The 21,337-nt window shown below is 42.6% G+C and overlaps 1 protein-coding gene across 1 annotated transcript in view; it reads right to left on the bottom strand.

Moving 5' to 3' along the window:
• The window catches only part of LOC109285450 (uncharacterized), a 38,433-nt gene extending 17,805 nt beyond the window's left edge, over window positions 1–20,628 (bottom strand). Inside the window, exons 1-4 of the mRNA XM_019496525.2 lie at window positions 20,545–20,628; window positions 18,849–19,055; window positions 11,969–12,220; window positions 4,546–4,641 (exon numbers count right to left, since the gene is read on the bottom strand). Coding sequence (XP_019352070.2) covers window positions 4,546–4,641; window positions 11,969–12,220; window positions 18,849–19,055; window positions 20,545–20,628 — 639 coding nt within the window. The remainder of the gene's footprint in view (window positions 1–4,545; window positions 4,642–11,968; window positions 12,221–18,848; window positions 19,056–20,544) is intronic.
• Between the last annotated feature and the right edge of the window lie 709 nt (window positions 20,629–21,337).

Here is a 21,337-nt window from a genome sequence, read left to right as displayed (position 1 = left end):
CTCTATAGGTAATGATCCAGATCCTGTAGCATTAAAACATTTTTTCAGCTTCTTACACTACTTAATTACAGCTACTTACAAACTTACACTAAAAAAGAGCATTGTTTTTAATACATACTTTCTATATTTGGATGCAAGTTTATGTAACTATTTATCCAGGCTTAAGGAAATTTTATCTGAATTAAGTCTCAGATGGTAAAGAATCAACTTAAGCTAAATCAAAATAAGATCATTTATTCTTCAGTAAGAATTTCCAACCACAGTCTTGCCTTGAAATAATAGAAGGCAAAAAATGAGTTAAAACTGATTTAGCTATTTTGATATGTGTTAGTCTAGTTGTGACAAGATTATAAAGCTTGAAAGTTAAGAATATATTTAATTGCAAATTAACTTGCTGAGATTATAAATTTAAAAATGTAAGCTGGTCAACTATAAATTAAAAGGTATTTTGTGTCTATTTTATATTTGAAAAGAGGGACACGGTGAAAGAACTTTTCTTGTTTGTCCAACTGATTATTCTAACTGTCATTAAATCTGATGGCTGGTATTGAAAATTTGTATTTTGATCTGGCTGATGAGCCTTTCAAAATCAAATGGGCCTTTCAAACGATTTTGGAGCAATCAGCTCTGAAGAATAGAGGAGCAGAGAGGGAAAATTGAATCAAGCAGTGACATCATACTCAGTAGTGGCAATGACACCATGAATGGAAAAGACATTAAGTATAGAAATTAAACACAACCCTGCAGATTGGTAAAAGACAGAAGTGTTGCCTAAGACAAAAAAATTCTTTTAAATTGAATTAATTTAGAGAAAGATGTTTCCATCTGTAACTGACTGGTCTTGGTCAGGAATACAAAGGTCATCAACGAAGAATTGAGAGGTGTAATACTGCTTCCCAGATCATTAATAAGGGGAAGATTCTAGCCCACTGAAACTTTGGTAAGGATCTACTGGATCATTGAATACTTTTGGTGATTTGGGATTTAAACTTCATTGCTGAACAACAAGAAAGATTTCTCCACCTCCCTGCCTTTCTGCCATCTGACACCACCAGGGAAGGAATCCTGCCATATGTGCACATCAAAGAGCAACTCACAAAGATACTCTCATGGACCCAGAGGAACAGACTTCCACCTTCAGCTTCCTCTGTGCAAAAATGAAGTTTATTTTCTACCTATGGAGACATTTTACCACCTTTAACTCTCCATAAGCCTGAGGAACAGCATGTGTGCACAAAAGCTTGCAGAAAAAGATTTTTTTTGTGTGTGATTTCTTAGTTGGTCTAATAAAAGGAATCATCTCTGAACCAAGAGTTTTAACGTTTTGCATTTCTTTTTGGGTCATTTGTATACTTTATGTCTTTTCGCTGTACCAAATCCTGTTGACCCAAGCCTACAAGCTTTTGTCAAGGGGAACAGTAACTAGTGTTCAACAGGAGCTTTGCCAGAGTAAATCCTGTAAAAAAATGAGACTGGATACTGACTGAATCTAAAAATCAACAGAAGTAGGGTAACAGTCTTGAATAAATACTAGACCCCATGATTGTTGGATGTTATCTGGGGTCAAACATAATAGGAACAGTCTTCCTTGTTGTTTGCTAAGGAGGACTGACTTCTTGCCATACCAACTGCGTCTTTGCTATATCCCTCCAGAGGTGGTCAACCTGCTTGTCCCTCAACAGCAGGGAGGATGTCAATTGTTAAGGCTGTTCTGAAGGTGCTGAAGGGCTTCTACAGAGATGTTTTTGATGTTTCTAAATGTTTCTTTACAGAAACCTTTATGCTGATGTCAATTTTGCATATTATTATCTGACCTTTCCCTTGTTCTTCCTGTTGAGGGGTACGCAGGCTAACGACCTCTGGAGAGATATAGAAAAGAAGCAGGTGGTATGACAATGAAGTCAGTCCTCCTTAGCAAACAAGGAAGACTGTTTCTATTAATAAAACATTCTGGCTCCCAGTCATCGTATTACCCAGACATTTCAACCATGGTTAAGCTGAATATCAATGCTATCTCACCAATTAATATAATCTTTAAAACAACATCTCTGATTAGGAAAGATCAAAGAAAATAACAGAACCATTTTCAGTCAAAAAATGCAGTCCCATCAAAATGAAAATGTACAAAGAAAGTTCTAACAATTTCTTCTGTTAATATTTTCAGAAGAACAAGTTTCAATATTTTCATTTAGAAATGACTCATTTTGAAATTGTGTTTTGCATTTTATGCATGATAAAATAAACACCAAAAAATGAAACAAAGCATTTAAACTTGCTGAAATTTTCTTTTGTGATAATTTTACATTTTCTAGGGGTAGCCATCCCAGCTCAAACCAAGCCAGATCTTTAAATCATGAAATAGAATATCCATTTTCCATCCTACTCTCTTTCTAATATATTTTTGGTCCTAAGACCAAGCATGTAATCAAACTGCTTAAAAAATACCAGTTTTAATAAAAATTGAATAATCTCTTATCTGTGCAATCTCTCATACATATAAATTAGAGAAATGATGTGCCTATTAGTTATGTTGCAGGTTAGTAGGTTCTGAAAAATGGACTCAAAGAATGAAAATTTTAAAAAGTGCTTTCTGGTGAATGGGGTTACCAGATCCCAGACTGATGGTATGGGCAGACATTCAGGGAGGTTAGATTGAGCTAAAAATTGGCCCCTGATCTAAGGCAAGTCAGGATGGAGGGTTAGCAAGGAGACTTGAGAGCTCAGTGTGAGGGAGATTGGAAGGGCAAGCAAAGTCCACAGGGAGGATGAGGGGGGGCAATCAGGGTCCATTAAGTGAATGAGGGTGGCAAGTGGGGTCCACAGGGCAGATTTGGTGGATTGGGAGGACAAGTGAGGTCCATTGGGGGGGTCAGGGGGATTGGACTAGGATTGGAGTGGATCAAGGGGCAAGCAGAGTCTGTGGGGGATTGGGGAGGATTGCGGGGGAAAGAAGAGTCTGTGGGGGAGGGGAATGGGAAGGCAAGTGGAGCATGTGGGGGAATCAGAGAAGTAAGCAGGAACCAAGAGGGTTTGATGAGATCAGGGGGGCTAACAGGGTCTGTAGGGGGATTTGGGGGGACCCACCCCCAGGACCAGGGACTATTTTTAGCCCTCTGACCCCCCCCCCACCTTCAGATGAACAACCCCCATCCAGAGAACCTACCCCCTGATCCTGCTCACCCCTGCCCCCACCCCAACTTACTTCAACCAGCTCCCAGCACCAGTGAATGCCATTAAAACCAGTGCCAGGACCGGCTTACAGGATGTGGGATTTGGCAGGCTTGGCAGGGGCTGGCTGGCCCATGGGGGATGGGGGGGTTGTCCATCCAAGGGAGGGCTAAAAGACCAGGGAGCTAAAAAGATCCCAGTGCCAGGGGGACAGGTAGGGGAAGCACAGCCCCAGGGCTGGGGTCAGTGGCTGGGCTTTCCCAGCCCTGGGAATGTGCTGTGAACTGTGCAGAAGTTCAGTTAAATCAGGATCACCAGACCCAATCTTAGTTAGACATCTGAGGTCAAGTTAACTTAGATGTGGTTAGCCATTTTAGACTGATCTAACCTTCCTGAACGTCTGTACAGTTTGTGCTTAGAACCCCAGTTAGGTGAACCTAAGTGTAAGGCCTGTACCTGGGCAAACTAAGTTAGATTGGGTGGCCATTTTTAATGCAATTTAACCTCCTGCTAAACTCCCTGAATGCCTATACCTAGCCCTAGAAAAGTTGCTCTGCTGATGGAGAACTCTGGCTGCATTAATCTAAGTGGGATGTTTTTAGACTCAACCTTATTCCTTCAGATTACCTGGATTTTACAATGTGTTCCTGGTAGAAGAAACAGCATTTCAAGTACAAAGTAGCAACACACTTGAGCCACAGTTTCAAACAGTTTAATTTCCATTTAAGCACCTTAAAATAGACAAGAAATGCTTAGCACACAGCATCTTCATTTCTGATATAAAGATTAGGTCTGTATCACCACTGTGATGTGTCCAGCAGAGCTGCTGTGGAGACTATCTGCCCATCACACCCACTCCACATGCCTCAATTCCTAAACTGAGGCAAAATAGCTACTTTAAAATGGCAATGAGTATGCACTCAGCACTACTTCTAGGGTCTGTCTCAGGCATGCCAGTCAGTATACCTTGCCTCATTTCCAGGATTTGTGTGCACAATGAGAATATGTGAGATGGACCTGCTTCACAGTGACTGTCCTAGAGGTGGCATGGAAGCACTGTAAGCATGCCTTAAGACAGATTTTCAAGAGATCCAAACAATCCTGCTCTCTTTGAAAAAAGACTTCTTATTTGGCAACTAAATGGAAGCTCTTGCAGTAATCTGATCCCAACTATAGGGGTCGAGTCCTTGAATATCTGGTCCACAATGGAGTGAACTTTTATTGTATTATTATTAAATATTCTTATTTTAATTCATTCATTTGCATTTTTGCTAATTATTTCTACTTGGATGCTAGGGCAGCATTTATGACACATGGTTCACATAACACTTAACTAAGCATATTGATGATGCTTAACTTTCATCAGTCTTTACTTACTGTTATAACATGGTTTACTGTCTGGAATGGGTTGATTTTAGTTGACACTTCATCAGAGCCAATATCAGGTGTGTTTGTTTCTGAAATGATGGCTTCCTTAAAAAAATAAGCACATAGAATGACCATCTTTATTTTCTAGGTACAGTTAAAATAAAGGATGAGTAATTCCTTCTCACTCAAATCCATTTAAACAGTGTCCAGATGCATTACAGAATTTCACCAGGATGAATTCAAACAGACTGGTGATTCCTTTCTTGTCTTTCCCTAATTGACTAAATACATGTGTTTGAATTGTTGAGAAGGTTAGATCAACAAAGAAAACTTGTAAAATATTAAGCTAAATGAAAAAGTTAGTTGTTTAAACAAGGACTTGTCCTGTGACCAAAAATTAAAACTTCCTCTAATATATTTTAATACATCTATTCCCTTTCATCTCACTAAAAAAACAGGATCTTTTCCCACATTCCTCAAGAATATGCATTGTTCTGCTAATAGTGCCATCTTACGGTATCTACAGAAAATACAACTATTTGTTGAAAAGAGCAGCAAATCATAAAAGAGGATTACTTCCCTTTCCCATTCTTTATTTTACATTGACAACAAATAAAAAAATTGCTAACATATTTTAAATCACTCCATAAATTCTAAAGTACTATAATTCATGAGATCACAGTGTAGACTTTAAATAGAAACCCCTGGCTTCACACATTAATTCTGTTTAAAAAATAAGATGCTGCTGCCACCACACAAGCGTCGCAAACACAGCAGCAGCATAAGCTACACAGAGTCCACCATCGTAATAATCCATTTAAATACAAATCTGGGTCTGTGCCCCACCTGGCTATCTCTAATTAAACTACTGTGCCTGAAAGCCTGCCTAACAGTGCCCCCCAACTATACAGTTGGTTCAATGAAAGGTATAACCAAAAACCCTCATTTCTCACATATTTCCTGGACCATCACTGCTACAATAACACTGCAAACCTCCTAAATAGATATATAAGAGTAGCATAGGACATATGGTAATAAGAAAGAGATGCTTTCATTTTTTGAATAATCTTTTCCTGATCAAATATATACAGATTTTGTTTTTCAAACTTTCAGTTTGTCAAAAATCTCTTTTGTTGCTGAAAAAAACAAGCATCCTTTATTCATGGGCTTTTTTTATTTATTTATCCTCTGGTATACTCCTATAGACTTTAACAGAAAATTCTAAACTTTGCACAGAATTTTTAATAAAATCTGTGCAATTCCACTTCAGGGATGTAACCATATTTTCTTACATACTGCACATACCCAAATAAGATACTCACCTTGTTCTGAGAAAGCAGAAGTAAAAAAAAATATTTTTCCAGAACTATGGCTGAATTTTTATTGCAGGGGGTCCTGACACATGGCTGAATCCTGACTGGTGCTACTTGGGCAAAAGCTAAAGTGTTAACCCTCAAGCAGCCAATGGCGAATTGATTGTAGCTGTTTGCTGCTAAGCCAAAAGGTACTACTCCACCCCCATCCCCACAAGGGGTAGCATCACCTGCCTTCCTTGCTGAGGATGACAGCCATTTTATAGCATTTCCATGCTCCCATTCCAGCATGGAAAATCACCTTCCTTGCTTAAGAGAGGCACCCCAATTTTGGAGGACTGACTTTTAGAGAAAGAGTGTGTGTGGTATGTGAGTAAATACAGTTGTAATCTATTACATTCAACTGAGTATCTTTAAAAGGCAAACTTCAAAAATTTTAATTGTTTGTATTAGTTCTCTTCAGATTTTGTTATAAGTTAGAAGCAACCTAATGAAGGCAGCTTAATTTACATACAGGAAACTTTATTTATCCCAATTCAAAATGAATAAATGGTATTAATTCTAGCAAGAATAGAGTTTTAAAAATATCAGGTTAAGGACAAGATTTGGAGAAAATTGGTAAGGAATAGAAGCATCAATGTGCCAGATTCATTCCAAGATAACCCTGCTACACACACACACACACACACGCACGCATGCACACCTTGTGCTGTGAACTGCACAAATGTTGATCAGTGTTAATGCTAGCTTGGAGTTCAGAGCAGTCACACCTTTAGTCTAGAAACCTTCTCTGACTGCCCCCCACCTACACAGCTGTGACTTGCCACTACAGGCCTGGTGAGCAGGGGCAGGACTAGGAGCTGGAGCTGTGAGTTGCCACTAGAGATCTGGTGAGCCAGAAAAGGCTTCTATCCCTGCTTTACAGGCATCCTGGGATACTGGAGAACTTCAATTTGAGTGGCACAACTGTGGAAAGTGGACACACCTTAATGGAACAGGAGCTTGGTAGAACAGATAAAAGATAAACCTTCCCTGGAGTGGCATAACTTTGAGCCACATAATGAGTATTTAAAACCACTTTAAGGTGTAATGTGCAGGCAATTCAGGGGTAAAAAGCTCCAGGAGGTGCCCAAAATTACCGTGCAACACAGGGCTCACACACTGGGGACTTGTATGACACAAATGAATGGGAGGAACTGCTGAACACCCCCCCCCGCCCACCCCCACATAGGCAGAGGAAGAAAAAAAATTGGGGGGGGGCTGGGGGACATGGGAAAGTCTGAAGGGGAAGGGGAAAGGGCCACAGAGGGGAGCGGCATTGCTTGGTGCTGCTCTGCACTGGCCCTGGCTGTCTCCCAGTCCCAGCCGCTGCCCCGGCCCCGGCCCCGGCCCCGGCCCCAGCCCCGGCCCCGGCCCTGGCCCCAACTGCCTCCCTGCCCCAGCACCGGCCACACACAAGGTGGGGGGACCCTGATCCAGGAGCTGGAGCAGGGCCAGCCCTGGTTGCACTGCTGGGCCAGATGGGGTGGAGCCCCTGGGACCCCTGTGCCCGCCCTGCCCCATGTCATCCCCAGGAAGAGCCTGGCAGTTCCTCCAGAGGTGTGGCACCGGGCAACTGGGGGGGGGGCTTTGCATGGGGCAAGGGCGGGCCACAGCTGTGAGCTGGGCTCAGACTCTGTTCCCTGCCTGTGTGCCTTGCCACTGCTTCTTTGAAAACAGTGGGTGCTGCCATGTGCCTTGCTACCCAGCCTACCCAGTGGCAAGACACAGATGGCAGTGCCCACTGCTTTTGAAGTGGCGGCAGTGAGGTACAGAGGCAGGATACAGAGGCTGAGTCCAGCTCATGGCTGTGGCCTGCTCTTGCCTCATGCAAAGATCAGGGGGCCACATGTCCCCACCCCTCACCTTCCCCAGCTGCCCAGTGCCATGCCTCTGGAGGAGCTGCCAGGCTTTTCCTAAGAACAACATGGGGTGGGGCAAGCATGGGGGTCACAAGGGCCCTGTCCCCTCCAGCCCAGTGGTGCAGCTGAGGCTGGACCCACTCCAGCCCTGGATCTGGGCCTCCCTAGCTGGTGTGTGGCTGGGGCTGGGGCAGGAAGGCAGTGGGGCTGGGGCTGGGGCTGAGGCCAGGACCGGTATGGCAGTTGGGGCAGGGAGACAGCCAGGGCTTGCACTGCGCCGGGCAATGCCACTCCCTCCCATGGCCCTTTCCCTCCCCTCACAGAGTTTCCCATGGTGGGGGAGGGGGCATGTGCACTCACATGCACACAAGCTCAGCCTCCCCTCCCAATTTTTTTTCTTCCTCTGCCTATGCAGGGGGCTCAGGGAGTCATTGTGCAAGCTCAGAGCTGCTCTGTCCTGGCTGACTGTGCTGCAGAGGGGCTGGCTGGGGCAAAAGGGTGGTACAGTGCAGGGCTAGTTGGCAGGTAGTCCCTGCACTGTAGCATCCTTGTGCACCAGCCAGCCCCAGTCACCATCTGCACATGCCTTGTGGCACACTGAATAAATCCACCATAGGATAGTCCCAAGCAGTACTATCCTACAATGGAGTTAACTAGTTTACTCTGGCCTAATATGTGTAGCCGGTGACACTTTACTGTGGAGCTAATTAGTCAGCTCCACAGTAAAAGCACACATGTAAATACACCCACTGAGAACAAATACAATTGCTTTGTTAAAGACTCTGCATGTTCATTCTGCTTCTTCTTTATGAATTAGGCATCTAAGTTCAGAATATTTTTTAAGCATGCAAAAAATATAAGTCTGAGAATACATTGTAAATAGAAGGAATATATTCTAAAATCCATGATACCATTTTATGAATACTCTTTTGTACCAGTATATTGAGACTTGAGATGGTTCTAAACTGCCCAGTACAGATCTTGTTCCAATCATCTGGGATGCTCAGTAAGGAATTTTGACTCAGGTACACAAATTGGGTGAGATATTACTCTAAAAAATAAAAACCTAACATTTAATATTTTGTGTAAGAAAAAGCATTATGCATTAACAAATAAAGCCTTCTTCTTCCAATACATTTTGCATTCTAGACAAGTGTGCTTGGCCCAATAACTAAAACACAAATTTCAGAGCTGAGAGTTTTTATTTTGGCTCTTAGGCGTTAAAAAGTGAATTGAAAGTAACTGCTTATCAAAGCCTGTTGTTCAAATTCCCGTAATAATACAGAAACGAAGGTCAGCTTATTAATAGATCAGAATAATACCCTCCACTACTGATACATACAGGAATGAGCATGAGTTGTCATGAGGGACAGATCAGGAAAAATTATTTTGATAAAACAAACTGAGAATAGAAGTACTTCTTCAATAAAGGATTACCAGCTGCAAATGAACAATTGGAGTAGAAGCTCCATTAGTGTGTGTGCTGCAAATGGATTTACCTTGAATTCAAATGGAAAACAGAAAATATTGAATGGTGTTTCATCTATGCCTTCTCTGGGTACTAATGGTTCACCTTATGTTTTCCTTCATAACAACTGTAACTCAAGGATGCTCACAATCAAATTGCCATCAATCACGTCATTATCTATTTTGAGGGCAAAGGTAACACTTTTGTTCCTTTTTCAGCTATATTGCTAAGCATATGGTGGTACACTGAGGTTGAGTTCCATACAAAACCTTAAAACAAACTAGCTTCAAGGAATTTCTTTTCAGGCTCTTTCAAAATGATTATGTGGTAAATGCTCAAGTAATGAAAGGCACCTCATCATTTTCTTTGTATGGAGATGAGCCCTTTTCACCAGAAATGCTAATACCAAGCACCCCATTTGACTGCACACAGTCATGCTTAGCTGGAAGAGAATTGTAATTAATAAATAGTCTTGTTAATCAAATAGCACCCAATTAAATACACCAGCAATAACATATAAGCTCCCATTGAAAATGAACTCATTACTATTCAGTTCAACAGAAAGACAAATGACATACTACCACAAGTAAGTGTAGCTTCTCTAAAGCACAGCGTAACACAGAATTTCCAAAACTACGATTTAAAGCTATGCCAGGCCAATTTGGAATCAGCACAGTTTATCGTATAGGTCTGATTTTCCAACTCTTCCTTATACTGAGTAGGAAGCCTTACTCCGTGATTAGTTCCATTTTTTTAAGAGGACTAATTGTAGAGGAGATACTACTCTGTAGGTGAAACCCTGGCCCTTATGAAAGTCAATAGGAAGACTCCCACTGATTTCTATAGGGCAAGGATATAATGAAGTAATCTGGCCTGCAATTCACAATACTAAGAACATCAAGTATCCAATTCCAGAAAACAACAGGTGACAAAATTATTTCTTTCACATAAACCAATGGTTTATTGAATGTTTGCCTTGGCAACACAGTAGGGATACATGTGCATCAGCAGCTAAATGGCAATGGCTTCTTTTACAAAAGGATACACTCATTTTGTATTGAAATTTCCTGCAAGTACTTGTGCCCAAAGTAACCTTTTGTAGGTTAGGTAATTGAAGTTAATCAGTATAAGCATATTAAGGTATGTTATTCTGACCTTAACTTTTTGTTTGAAATCGGTATTTTTTCAAGCTCTTGGTTCATTAGATTGTAAAAGCTTTTTTTTTTTAAAACATGGAAATCCAGAACAAAGTCTGACTTATTCTTAGTTCATTCTTATGTGCCTAGGAATTTTAGCATATCTGGCCAATGACATACAGCTTCAACAATGCAGGCCAGAGGGAAATATTTTAGCTCGTGAGATTAAGAACTATTTTTACCATTTTGCTTGATGGTTTTGATTCATAACTGTGCTGATATTTAAAAAGCATACACACTGACCTAAGCAGTCCCACTGAATAACATAAGCAGCATTCTTCGTGTTCATAGCCAAGATGGTCTTGCTTTTGTTGCCTTGGTTCATACCTCTAAGTCTATTTGAACATGGAATCTTTTAAGTTTTACATTACTGACATTTCAATACAGCCATGTTTTCAAAACACTCAGTAAATTACAGTTACAGTGCATCTGTGTACCTGTTAGATTTATGATCCTTAAAAAAAAAAGAAAGCATGAAACTTCTTTATTACTCTACACAAGTAGATCTTTGCCTTCTTTAATATGGAAACCAACTATGCAAACAGCATTTATTCTTATTATGAATAACTTTATTCATATGAACAGTCCGCCAAGTTCAGTAGGACCAGCTGTGTAAGCTATCTATATGAACAAGAACTCACCAGACCATAGAAGTCAGCAATCATTTGAGATTAGATCATAGCATGGCTTGACTTAGGTTTCTAATCAGGTGAGGAAGCCACACCCATACACTTCTGTGTAGCTTTGTGGATCCAGGCCTAATGAGAACACTGTGTCCCTGCTATTATCCCCTCCTTCAGTACATGGGTAGGGAGCACAAGTGCAGAGATATCATTATGGGGAAGACTGAATTTGCTACTAGCATGAACCAGTGCCAGACTGCCCTTTGGAGCAGCTCCAACGTGTATTTCCTTCTGGTGCAACTCCAGGGTAGGTGCACATGACCACCAATGTCACACACAGAGCAGTGGCAAGACCATAGTCTTGACTGCATATTGTATCTTCTTCCATCTATCCAGGACCCAGTCTTCCAGTCCTCACTAATGAAGAAGTCCTTGTTCCTCTCAGGATTCCCACTGATTCCCTAATAATTTCCAAGTGATTTCTCATTCCTAAAATAAGGCCCATTCACACAGGTAAGGTTTTATAATGTGGTATCCACATAGTTATCAGTAATTAAGGGCAATATTTTTGCAAGTCATGGCTGATTTTGAATGGTCAATTTGAGCTAAATATGGGTAATATTCAAAGATGCTGGGCACCCATAGCTCCCATGCACTTCAATAACACTTGTGAGCAACCAGCATTTCTGAACAATCAGTCCCAAAGCATCTCTGCTAGGCATCAAAGCTGGTGGCTGGTTTAGAAAATGTGGTTAGCACTGTGGTTCCAATGTGAACAGAAACTGACCCCAAATAGCATTTCAGTCAAATATATTTTTTATTTGTATGTCTCTTTCTGAAAGAGGTCATGCTTTAATTCAAAGTTTCTCATGTAAACCAACATTCATAGCACTAGGTAGGAATTAGCCACTTCATTATGATGGTGCATTACCTTCAATGGGGGCGGTGTCACATCTGCAACTCTTGGAACCTGCTCTTTTGTTTCTTCTGGAAATGCGTTGTTCCCTGTCAGAAAATTCTCCGTTGCTGTCGCAGAAATCTGTGGTATATCGTTAGTCCCAGGAATGGTTTTAAATTTTGTGGTTGCTTTGTGCTTTTCCTGAAGGACTATTCTAGTGAGTCTTTGATCTCTAACAGTATCATCAGAATCAAAAAGACTTCCAGAAAACTTGGAAATGGGCTCCTGTTTGTTAAAGAGAAAAAAAGATAAAATTACAGAAGTATGAATACCTAATTACTGTCTAGACATTACATGGGCTACAATTAGAGCTATTCTCTATCACATCAGCATAGATCAGGGGTAATTCCATGGAAGGCACTGTGCCCTAAGGTTCAATGCTCCACAGATATTGCCCCTGAAGTTACTGCTCTGGAAAAACCTTCTATTTCTCAGGGTACTGTCGAGAATGTTGTGTTTATTCTCAAAAGACCAAGGAATTACATTTATAAAATGATAAAGCCTGTTTATTCAGAGATCCTTCTTAGCCTACTGATCACCTAATCCCCCCCGCCCCGCAAATTTAACAACTTATAGATAACACTCTTAAAGTTATCTACACATTTTCCCCATTTACATACAACATAACCTCATGTTTTTGATGCAAAGCTGCTCCAGTGCATTCTTTAGAACCATCTGTTGACAATTTAATGGGTCTTTTGGGAACATTGTATTTTAGTACCAGAGCTTTCATTATTTTTTCCTTCAAGTTTTTAAATTCAGCTTTGTGTTCATGTTCCTATATCCACTGAGCATTCTTTTCTAAGAGTGATCTAAGGTGTTTGGTCTGCTCTGCTAAGTTAAGTAGATATTTCCCAACAAAATTGATCATTTCCAGTAATCTGTGGAGTCCTTCCTTATCCATAGGGGGCAGCATGTTTGTAATGGCTTTAGCCCTTGAGGGATTGATTTGCACCCCTTTCTCAGACAGCTTTTCTCCCAAATATGTTATTGCTTTGACCTTGAATTTCATTTTTGTTTGCTCAGTTTCAAACCTGCTCTGCAAGCTCTTTTTCTAGTGCCTTTCTTAGCCTCAAGTCATGTACTTCCCTAGTATTTCCCAGACTAATACATCTTCAATATAAACCATAGCTCCATCAAGACCTTCAAAAATGTGTTGCACCTGTCTGTGAAATACTTCAGATGAAGAACACAGTCCAAAAGGAAGCCTATGAAAGCAATACCTTCCAAAGGGCATATTGAAGGTACATAATCTAGTGCTATTCTTTTCTAGGGTAATTTGCCAAAACCCAAAGTGGAGAAATATTTAACTTCTGCCATGTTGCCAAAAACTTCTTCCCTAGTGCAAATGGAACAATGCTCCCTTTTGATGTACCTGTTCATTTGCTTAGGATCCAGACACAATCTCAAGTATCCATTTTTTTTTCTATTATGACCAGTGAATGATCCCAAGCAGTTGATTGCTCTACTTATTCTATTATGTCCATATTAACTAATGTATCTAATTCCTTTTTCAATTTATCCTTTCGTACAGGGGGAACATTTCTCAGAGCATGTATGGTGGGAATATTTGGTTCTCCTAATTTTATCTTGTATTCAGCTGACAGTTTCCCTATTCCTTGAAACACATCATAAAACTCTTCTTATGTGTTCTTGCTTTCTACTCCCTCAATGGCATCCATTCTTCTAATGGACTGCAATCCCTGGGCAAATGTATCAATTTATACATAATACTCTTAACGGTATCCACAAAAATGTTATGCAACTTTTGGATATGCAAGTAAGGGAAGGGGCTAGATAAAGTAAAGGTGGTTAGAGGGTGGCTGAAAGTTCCATGCAGAGGTGTAGGGAGCCCTTTCAGCCCCCAAAGCTGGCGAAGGGGAGGAGGGAATTGCGATGAACACTGGAGAGTGGGTTTGGGGGAAGTGAAGTCTTACTGCTCAGGGCTCTCTTCATTTCCATGGAAGCTATGTCAGTGCAGCTGCTACTGCTGCTGAGAAAAAAGGCAGCAGGGTGGGTTTTTTGGGGGCCCCTCCCTCTGGTCACAAGGAAGGAGGTGCCTCCCATGGCAAAACCTTGGGAGCTTGCAGGGCACCATTCCACCCCTGCCCTCAGATATACTTCTGGGTACAGGACTGTGCCTGCCCAGCTCCTATGGCAGGATAGGAGCAGCATAGATCACTACGTCCATGGCAAAAGCACCTGGGCTAGGGACAGACATTCAAAAAGCCTGAACTTGAATTGATTCAGTCTTTGCACGTTATTCTAACTTGGCTAAGTTAACTCAGTTTTGCAACCAGACAAACATTCCAGAAATGCAGGCACATGCCTGCAGTGGTTCAGGCTAGAAGCCAGGGGTGCTAGAGCAGCCCTCCTTTCCTTCCACAGTACTGAACTGAGGGGGTGGGGCATGGCTAGGCCCTGGCAGGATGCTCTAATTAGCCCAGCAGGGAATTGATAACAGTGTTTATCACCCCTAACTCATTGTTTATCACCCATTAAGAAAACAACAGGGGGACATTACCGGCTACCTGTTGACTCTGCCTGGTAATTCAGCACGGACCATAGCCAGCATGTGGTCTGCTAGCTAATTTGCAGACACCTCCTCAGCAAGGCAGAGGGGAGGGGGGAATTTCTGCTTAACAGGGAGTGGTGAGGGGGAGAAGTCTGCAACTTTCTGGAGCTGCAACCAGGGAGCAGAAGGGAGAGACCAGCCCTGCTGTGGAACAGAGAGTCCTGCCCAGCCCAGAGAGCATGCTGGGATGCTGGAGGAGTCTGGTTTATCTTTAATCAGCCAGGGGCCTGGGACAGACATTGCATAAACTGGTTTGACCCACATCAGTTTAGTCTGATACTACATGCAACCAGGTTTATCTCAAACTGGTTTCAGCCATTTTCAAACTGGTTTCTGTGAATTGAACATCTGTTCTGTTTAAACCAGTTTCTGATCACTTGAGCCAGTTTATGTGTAATATCTGTCCCTAGCCCTGGGGAGAGGGGACATTACTAGCACCCTCTCTAAGTTAGCCCCTGGTTCTGCTCACCTGTCCTAGGTACTTTACAACTTATATGTGTTCTGAACATGTGGAGATTGCTCACAAAAGGCAAGGCAGCTTCAGACTGGTCTATCTGTTATACAAAGTCTCTTTTGCAGATAGCTGAAATTTTAGTACCATTGTGCTAATGGTGTTGTGCTGCCTGGAAGTGTGGAGGGGGCAAAGGAGCCACATACATGGTACAGAGGAACAATGCCTCCATGCAGGTGACCTTACATTTTCTGTATATTCCCAGAGATCTGTGAAGTTACCTTGGGCTCTGTATGAAGGTGAATCTTCTGTAGATTCCCAGAGAGTGGTGAAGTCACCTTCATACAGAGCCCAAGGTGACCATATGAACCATTCAGCTCATTGCCTTTTAGCTCAACCCAGAAGAGGTTGTAAAGAAGACACAGTAAACCATTCAAAGAAAACATATCCAACAAGTAATTCAATCCTTAGAAAAGTCTTGTTTTCAAGAATAGCGCAGGCTTCCTATCCTTCATAGATCTTCTCTAGCTTTCAAAATTAACTTAGCTCTCATCTTCAAATTTGGTATGTGTTATATAGTTAATTGACTACTGAAGATGTGGTTGAGATCTTCATACCACATCCTTACATTTTTAGTTAAAAGTGCGATTGTGTAACAAATCTATTCAGGAAATATATCATAGAATCATAGAAGTAGGGTCAGAAGGGACCTTGTAGATCTTCAAGTCTGACCCCCTGCCCTGGGAAGGAGAGAAAATTGGGCTCAAGTGACTCCAGCCATGTAGGCATCGAGCCGCTTCTTAAAGACCCCCAGAGTAGGAGCCAGCACCACTTCCCTTGGAAGTTGGTTCCAGATCCTAGCCGCCCTTACTGTGAAGTAGTTCCTATGGATGTCTAATCTGAACCTACTCTCCAACAACTTGTAACCGTTATTTCTTGTTATCCCGGAGGGCGCTGGGGGAAACAAGGTCTCCCCCAAACCCTTCTGGTCCCCCCTAGTGAGTTTATAGACAGTCACAAGGTCCCCCCTCAGCCTTCTCTTGTGAAGGCTGAACAGGTTCAGGTCCCGTAGCCTCTCATTGTAGGGTCTGCCCTGCTGTCCCCAGATCATGCGGGTGGCCCTCCCCTAGACCCTCTCAATATTGTCCACATCCCCCTTGAAGTGGGGTGCCCAGAACTGGACACAGTACTCCAGCTGTGGCCTGACCAGTGTTGCGTAGAGGGGGAGGATCGCCTCCTTGGCCCTACTTGAGATGCACCTGTGGATGCACGATAGGGTCCGATTAGCCCTGCGACCGTGACCCCGCATTGTCGGCCCATGTTCATCTTGGAGTCAATGATGACTCCAAGATCTCTTTCTGCCTCCGTGCCCTCAAGAAGGGAGTTTCCCATCTTATAAGTGTGCTGCCGGTTACTACTGTCCAAGTGCACACCCTGCACTTGTCCGTATTGAAACGCATCCTGTTTTTGTCAACCCACCCTTCCAACCTATCCAGGTCTTTCTGCAGTCTTTCCCTCCCTACTAGCGTGCCCACCTCACCCCAGATTTTGGTATCATCAGCGAATTTGAACAGGTTGCTTTTCACCCCATCATCTAAATCACTGATAAAGAAATTGAATAGCGTGGGCCCAAGGACTGAGCCTTGGGTGACTCCACTGCCCACTTCCCCCCAGGTCAAATATGACCCGTCCACCACCACCCTCTGAGTACAACCCTTCAGCCAATTCGCAATCCATCTGACCGTGTAGGCATCGATGTCACAGTCGCCTAGTTTTTTAACGAGGATGGGGTGAGAGACAGTGTCAAAGGCCTTGCTGAAGTCCAGAAAGACTACATCCATGGCGACACCTGCATCCAATGCTTTTATGACCTGATCGTAAAAGGCAATCAGGTTGGTCTGACATGACCTGCCCCTAATGAAACCGTGCTGGTTGCCCCTCAGCATCACCCCTGATGCTGGCCCATCACAGATGTGCTCCTTGATGATCTTCTCAAAGAGTTTCCCCAGGATTGAGGTAAGACTGACGGGTCTTCCGTCAGTTGCCCGGGTCCTCCCTCCTCCCTTTCTTAAAGATGGGGACCACATTGGCTATCTTCCAATCATCTGGCACCTGGCACGAGCACCACGAGTGCTCATAAAGCCATGCCAAGGGCCCTGCAATAACCCCTGCTAGCTCCCTCAACACCCTGGGGTGGAGAGCATGTGGACCTGCTGACTTGAACATGTCCAGCCCCTCCAGAAGCACTCTAACCCGGTCCTCCTCAACCTTAGGTCTTGAGGTGTCCCCCTCGAGTCTGTCTTGAATCACGGTGGGGGAGTCCCGGTCCCTGCCCAAGAAAACGGAGGTGAAGAATTTGTTAAAGATGTCTGCCTTCTCTTCTGGCGCGACCACCAGATTGCCCAGCGTATCTTGCAGGGGCCCCACATTTCCTGGTCACTTCTTCATCCTCCCTATATATTTGAAAAAGGACTTTTTATTATCCTTGATCTTGGATGCTAGTCCTAGCTCTATGTCCGCCTTAGCTTTCCTAACAGCCCCCCTACAGGCCCGAGCAGTGGAGGTATACTCTTCTTTGGAGATAGTCCCCCCCTTCCACCGGGTGTACGCTGCCTTTTTGGCAACCAGGCATTCCCGGACTTCCTTGGCGAGCCAGGGAGGTTTTTGGGCACTCTTGCCCCCCTTGCTTCTTGTTGAGATTGTCACCTCTTGGGCCCTGAGTATCGTCTCCTTAAGGAACGACCACTCATCTTGGGCACTGAGTTCCCCTGCCCTCGAGAACCCCAGCGCCTCTCCCACCAATCTCCTCAACTCGTTTAAGTTGGCCCTCTTGAAGTCTAGGGCTACCGCCTTGCTGTAGGCCCTTGACACCCTGTGCTGGATGATGAATTCCAGCAAGCAATGATCGCTATCACCCAAGTGGTCCAGGACCTGGAGCCCCCTTACCAGATCACCTGTGGCCAGGACCAGGTCCAACAGGGCATTTCCTCTGGTGGGACTGTGCACTTCCTGGGTGTATATATAGGCATGTACAGTTGGTCTTACACAGGGAGTGCCAAGATATAGTTACCCTTTATATAGCAAAAGCCAATATGTTTAATGAATATTTCACCCAAAAATGGATGATACAATATAGCCTCTACCAATATAGACTTCCTACCAACACCTGGTAAAAGGCTTTACTATATACTGAATTGACTACTGCTACCACCACAAGAGGAGAAAGACTATAAGAGACTCAGCTTTTACTCTGGTGAGAATGTGGGAGCATGACCTGGCTGAAGGCATAAGTCACAACCTGAATAACCGTTGTTCAAAAGAAGAGAGATCTAGAGAAGCCACAACATCTAGGTTTCTTCAGTGCTCCAGAGCTGACTATCCCATCCTGTTCCCAAGTAGTCTGAATCCATTAATGTTCAATAGGTACCTCCCTTGCAGAGCTGGACTTAACATAGGGAGTATTTCTGGAGAAAAGCAGAACATTTGACTATTTTATTGCTCATTGTTGGCCAGGTTTTCATCTTTATATGTGGGTTTGATTCTATTCCCAAGTAATTTGGTTTCAGACAATTGTTAAGGCCCGTGGAATATGCTTAAGAATATTTTGAGCTAAATCAATAAATAAAATGAAGGGAGTCCATCTCCACCACCACAAAGCACAAAAAAGGAAATCAAAACAATGTGTGTTAGCACAGAAGTCGGTCCAGTTGAAAAAGCTACAGGTTCTTTGTAACCAGAAGTAACAAGATCTTCATTGGAAAAAAAAAATCTAACAGGTCAAACATTTTGTAGTTTTCGTTAAATATTACACTTCCCTGGCTACTTACATCCTCATCTGGATCCTCCAATTCTTCTGCTTCTTGCTCAGGACTGACCCTCCCTTCCTTCCATTTTTCATTGTCTGAGTTGAATTTGTACAGATTGCCACCATGAACACTTTCCTTTCCCCTTAATGAAGCCCAGCGAGAGCTCTGAGAACTCCAATTGCGACTGCCATAGAGTTTAGGAGACTTGGGAAGCCATTTAATAGAATACTGTAAAGAAAAATAAGACAAGATAATGGGCAATTAATAGATTTTTTTAAATGTTAATATCCGTATTACGAGGAGATAGTCCGGCAAGTATTATGGAGCACTTTAACACCATGTACACAAGAACTTGTACACTTAACATGTCTTTATGCCAAGAGAGACACTTTCTCAGTCAACAGGCTCTACTGGTAATATGGGGCATGATCAAAAGGTAATCAAAATTAATAAAAAGTTTTCCATTAAGTTCAAATGGGATTGAATCAGGCCCACAGTCAGAAGAGCTAACTGCTCACAATAAGTGAAGCTATTTGTAATAGCACCATCTCCTGGCCTGTCTATGTAGATATGCTAGCTAGTCTATTAAGAACAAAGAGCAAGATGCAGAGGTTACCAGTAGTTTTCTGCTTCTCTTCTATCTTTTAATTAAGAATCACAAACAGTCAATTCTTCATTTTCACCTCCCTTTGAATACAATGTTATTTGAGAAGCATCCATTATAAGATAAAATGTTAGATTCAACTTTTAAAAGAACACTGATTTCCAAAGCATGGTGAAAAATGTTAAGCATAAAAAAGTAAACCCGCAAACTCTGCACCCTACTAAAATTAACCCACTTTTCAGAACACAGAGAAACTATTATTGATTTACTCCACTTAAAAGTCATTGAAAAATCCTAACCTCTCCCTCCCATACATAAAATAGATTTCATAGACATTAGGGCTGGAAGGGACCTCTCAAGATCATCGGGTCTAGCCCCCTGCCCAAAGGGCAGAAAGTCAGCTGGGGTCAAATGACCCCAGGAAGATAATCATCCAAACACTTCTTGAATGTGTTGAGAGTAGGTGCTTGCCACTTCTGAGGGGAGTCTATTCCAGACTCTGGAGACTCAGATGGTAAAGAATTTTTTTCTCATGTCCAGTCTAAAATGGTCTTCCAGCAGTTTGTGACCATTTGACCATGTCTTCCCTTGGGGTGCCCTGAACAGACATTCTCCCAGATCCTGATGCACACCACTTATGTACTTATAGGCTGCCACCAAGTCCCCCCTGAGCCTACACTTCTCCAGACTGAAGAGTCCCGTACCTCTCAGCCTCTCCTCATAAGGCCTGCTCTCTCGACCTCTGATCATACATGTGGCTCTCCTCTGGACTCTCTCAAGCTTTTCCACATCCTTTTTCAAGTGTGGAGCCCAGAACTGGATGCAGTACTCCAGCTGCGACCTCATCAAGACTGAGTAAAGCAGGAAGATGGCATCTTGGGTCTTGCTTGAGATGCATCAGTAGATGCAAGCCAAGATTTTATTTGCTTTGCCAGCTGTGGCATTGCATTGGTGGCTCATATTCATTTTGTAGTCAGTCAGTCATGACCCCCAAGTCTCTTCAGTCATGGTGGTAGTGAGTGTAGCCTATAGGTAAGATGTGGGCTCTTTCTCCTGAGGTGAAGCACTTTACATTTCTCTGTGTTGCATGTCTTCAGGTGTTGGTCCGCCCACCTTGCAAGCCTGTCCAAGTCGGCCTGAATCCCCAGTGTATCCTCTGGAGTGACCGTGCTTCCTCATTTCAGAACTTTTTACCATTTTACAAGATGGGTATTCTAAAAAATGTGCACTTTAAAATGAGTGGAAGCAGTTATAGATCAACAAATAGACACATGCTCTCTTTGAACTAACTCAAGAGTCCTGAGATGATGAGAAGCCTGCAAAAGAAGTGGAAGGTCAGGAAGTTAGCTATGGGTTGGCATCAAGACATTTAATGTGCACTTCCATAGTGTCTTCTGTCTGAGGATCTCAAAAGCATGTTAATCCAAATTAAAGACAAATAAGTACTGTAATTCATACAGGCAAGGTTCTGTGTTTTTTTTAAAGGGATAGGGATAATACCTTTTATTGGAGCAACTACATCAGTGGGAGAAATCTTAGACAAGCTTTTTGAGCACAATGTATCTTTCCAGTTCACCAATATATTTCTGTTTTACAGATGCGACAATAGGCACAAAGACATTAGAAGTCTGGCATGTTCTTATAAGAAGCTTACATCACATTAATACTTCAATTTTCTTGCTCTTAAAATAGTTCATTATCTAAATCTACCAGAGGGAATACAGGAAATCCCCATGTTAAAATCTTCACTATAGGTAGATTTTTAAAAATTTCACTAAGTTAAATATTTTTTTTAAATGTCAAAATATTCTAAAGTGAGAGACAACATTTGGATATCCAACATTTGAGAGGCTTCTGATTTTCAGAGGTATAGGTACATAGCATTTTCTGAAAGGTGGTGTATGAT

The sequence above is a fragment of the Alligator mississippiensis genome, chromosome 1 (genome assembly GCF_030867095.1).
Source record: "Alligator mississippiensis isolate rAllMis1 chromosome 1, rAllMis1, whole genome shotgun sequence".
NCBI lineage: Eukaryota > Metazoa > Chordata > Crocodylia > Alligatoridae > Alligator > Alligator mississippiensis.
Note: the sequence above shows the minus strand (reverse complement) of the source record. Positions and strands in the feature narration are given on the sequence as shown.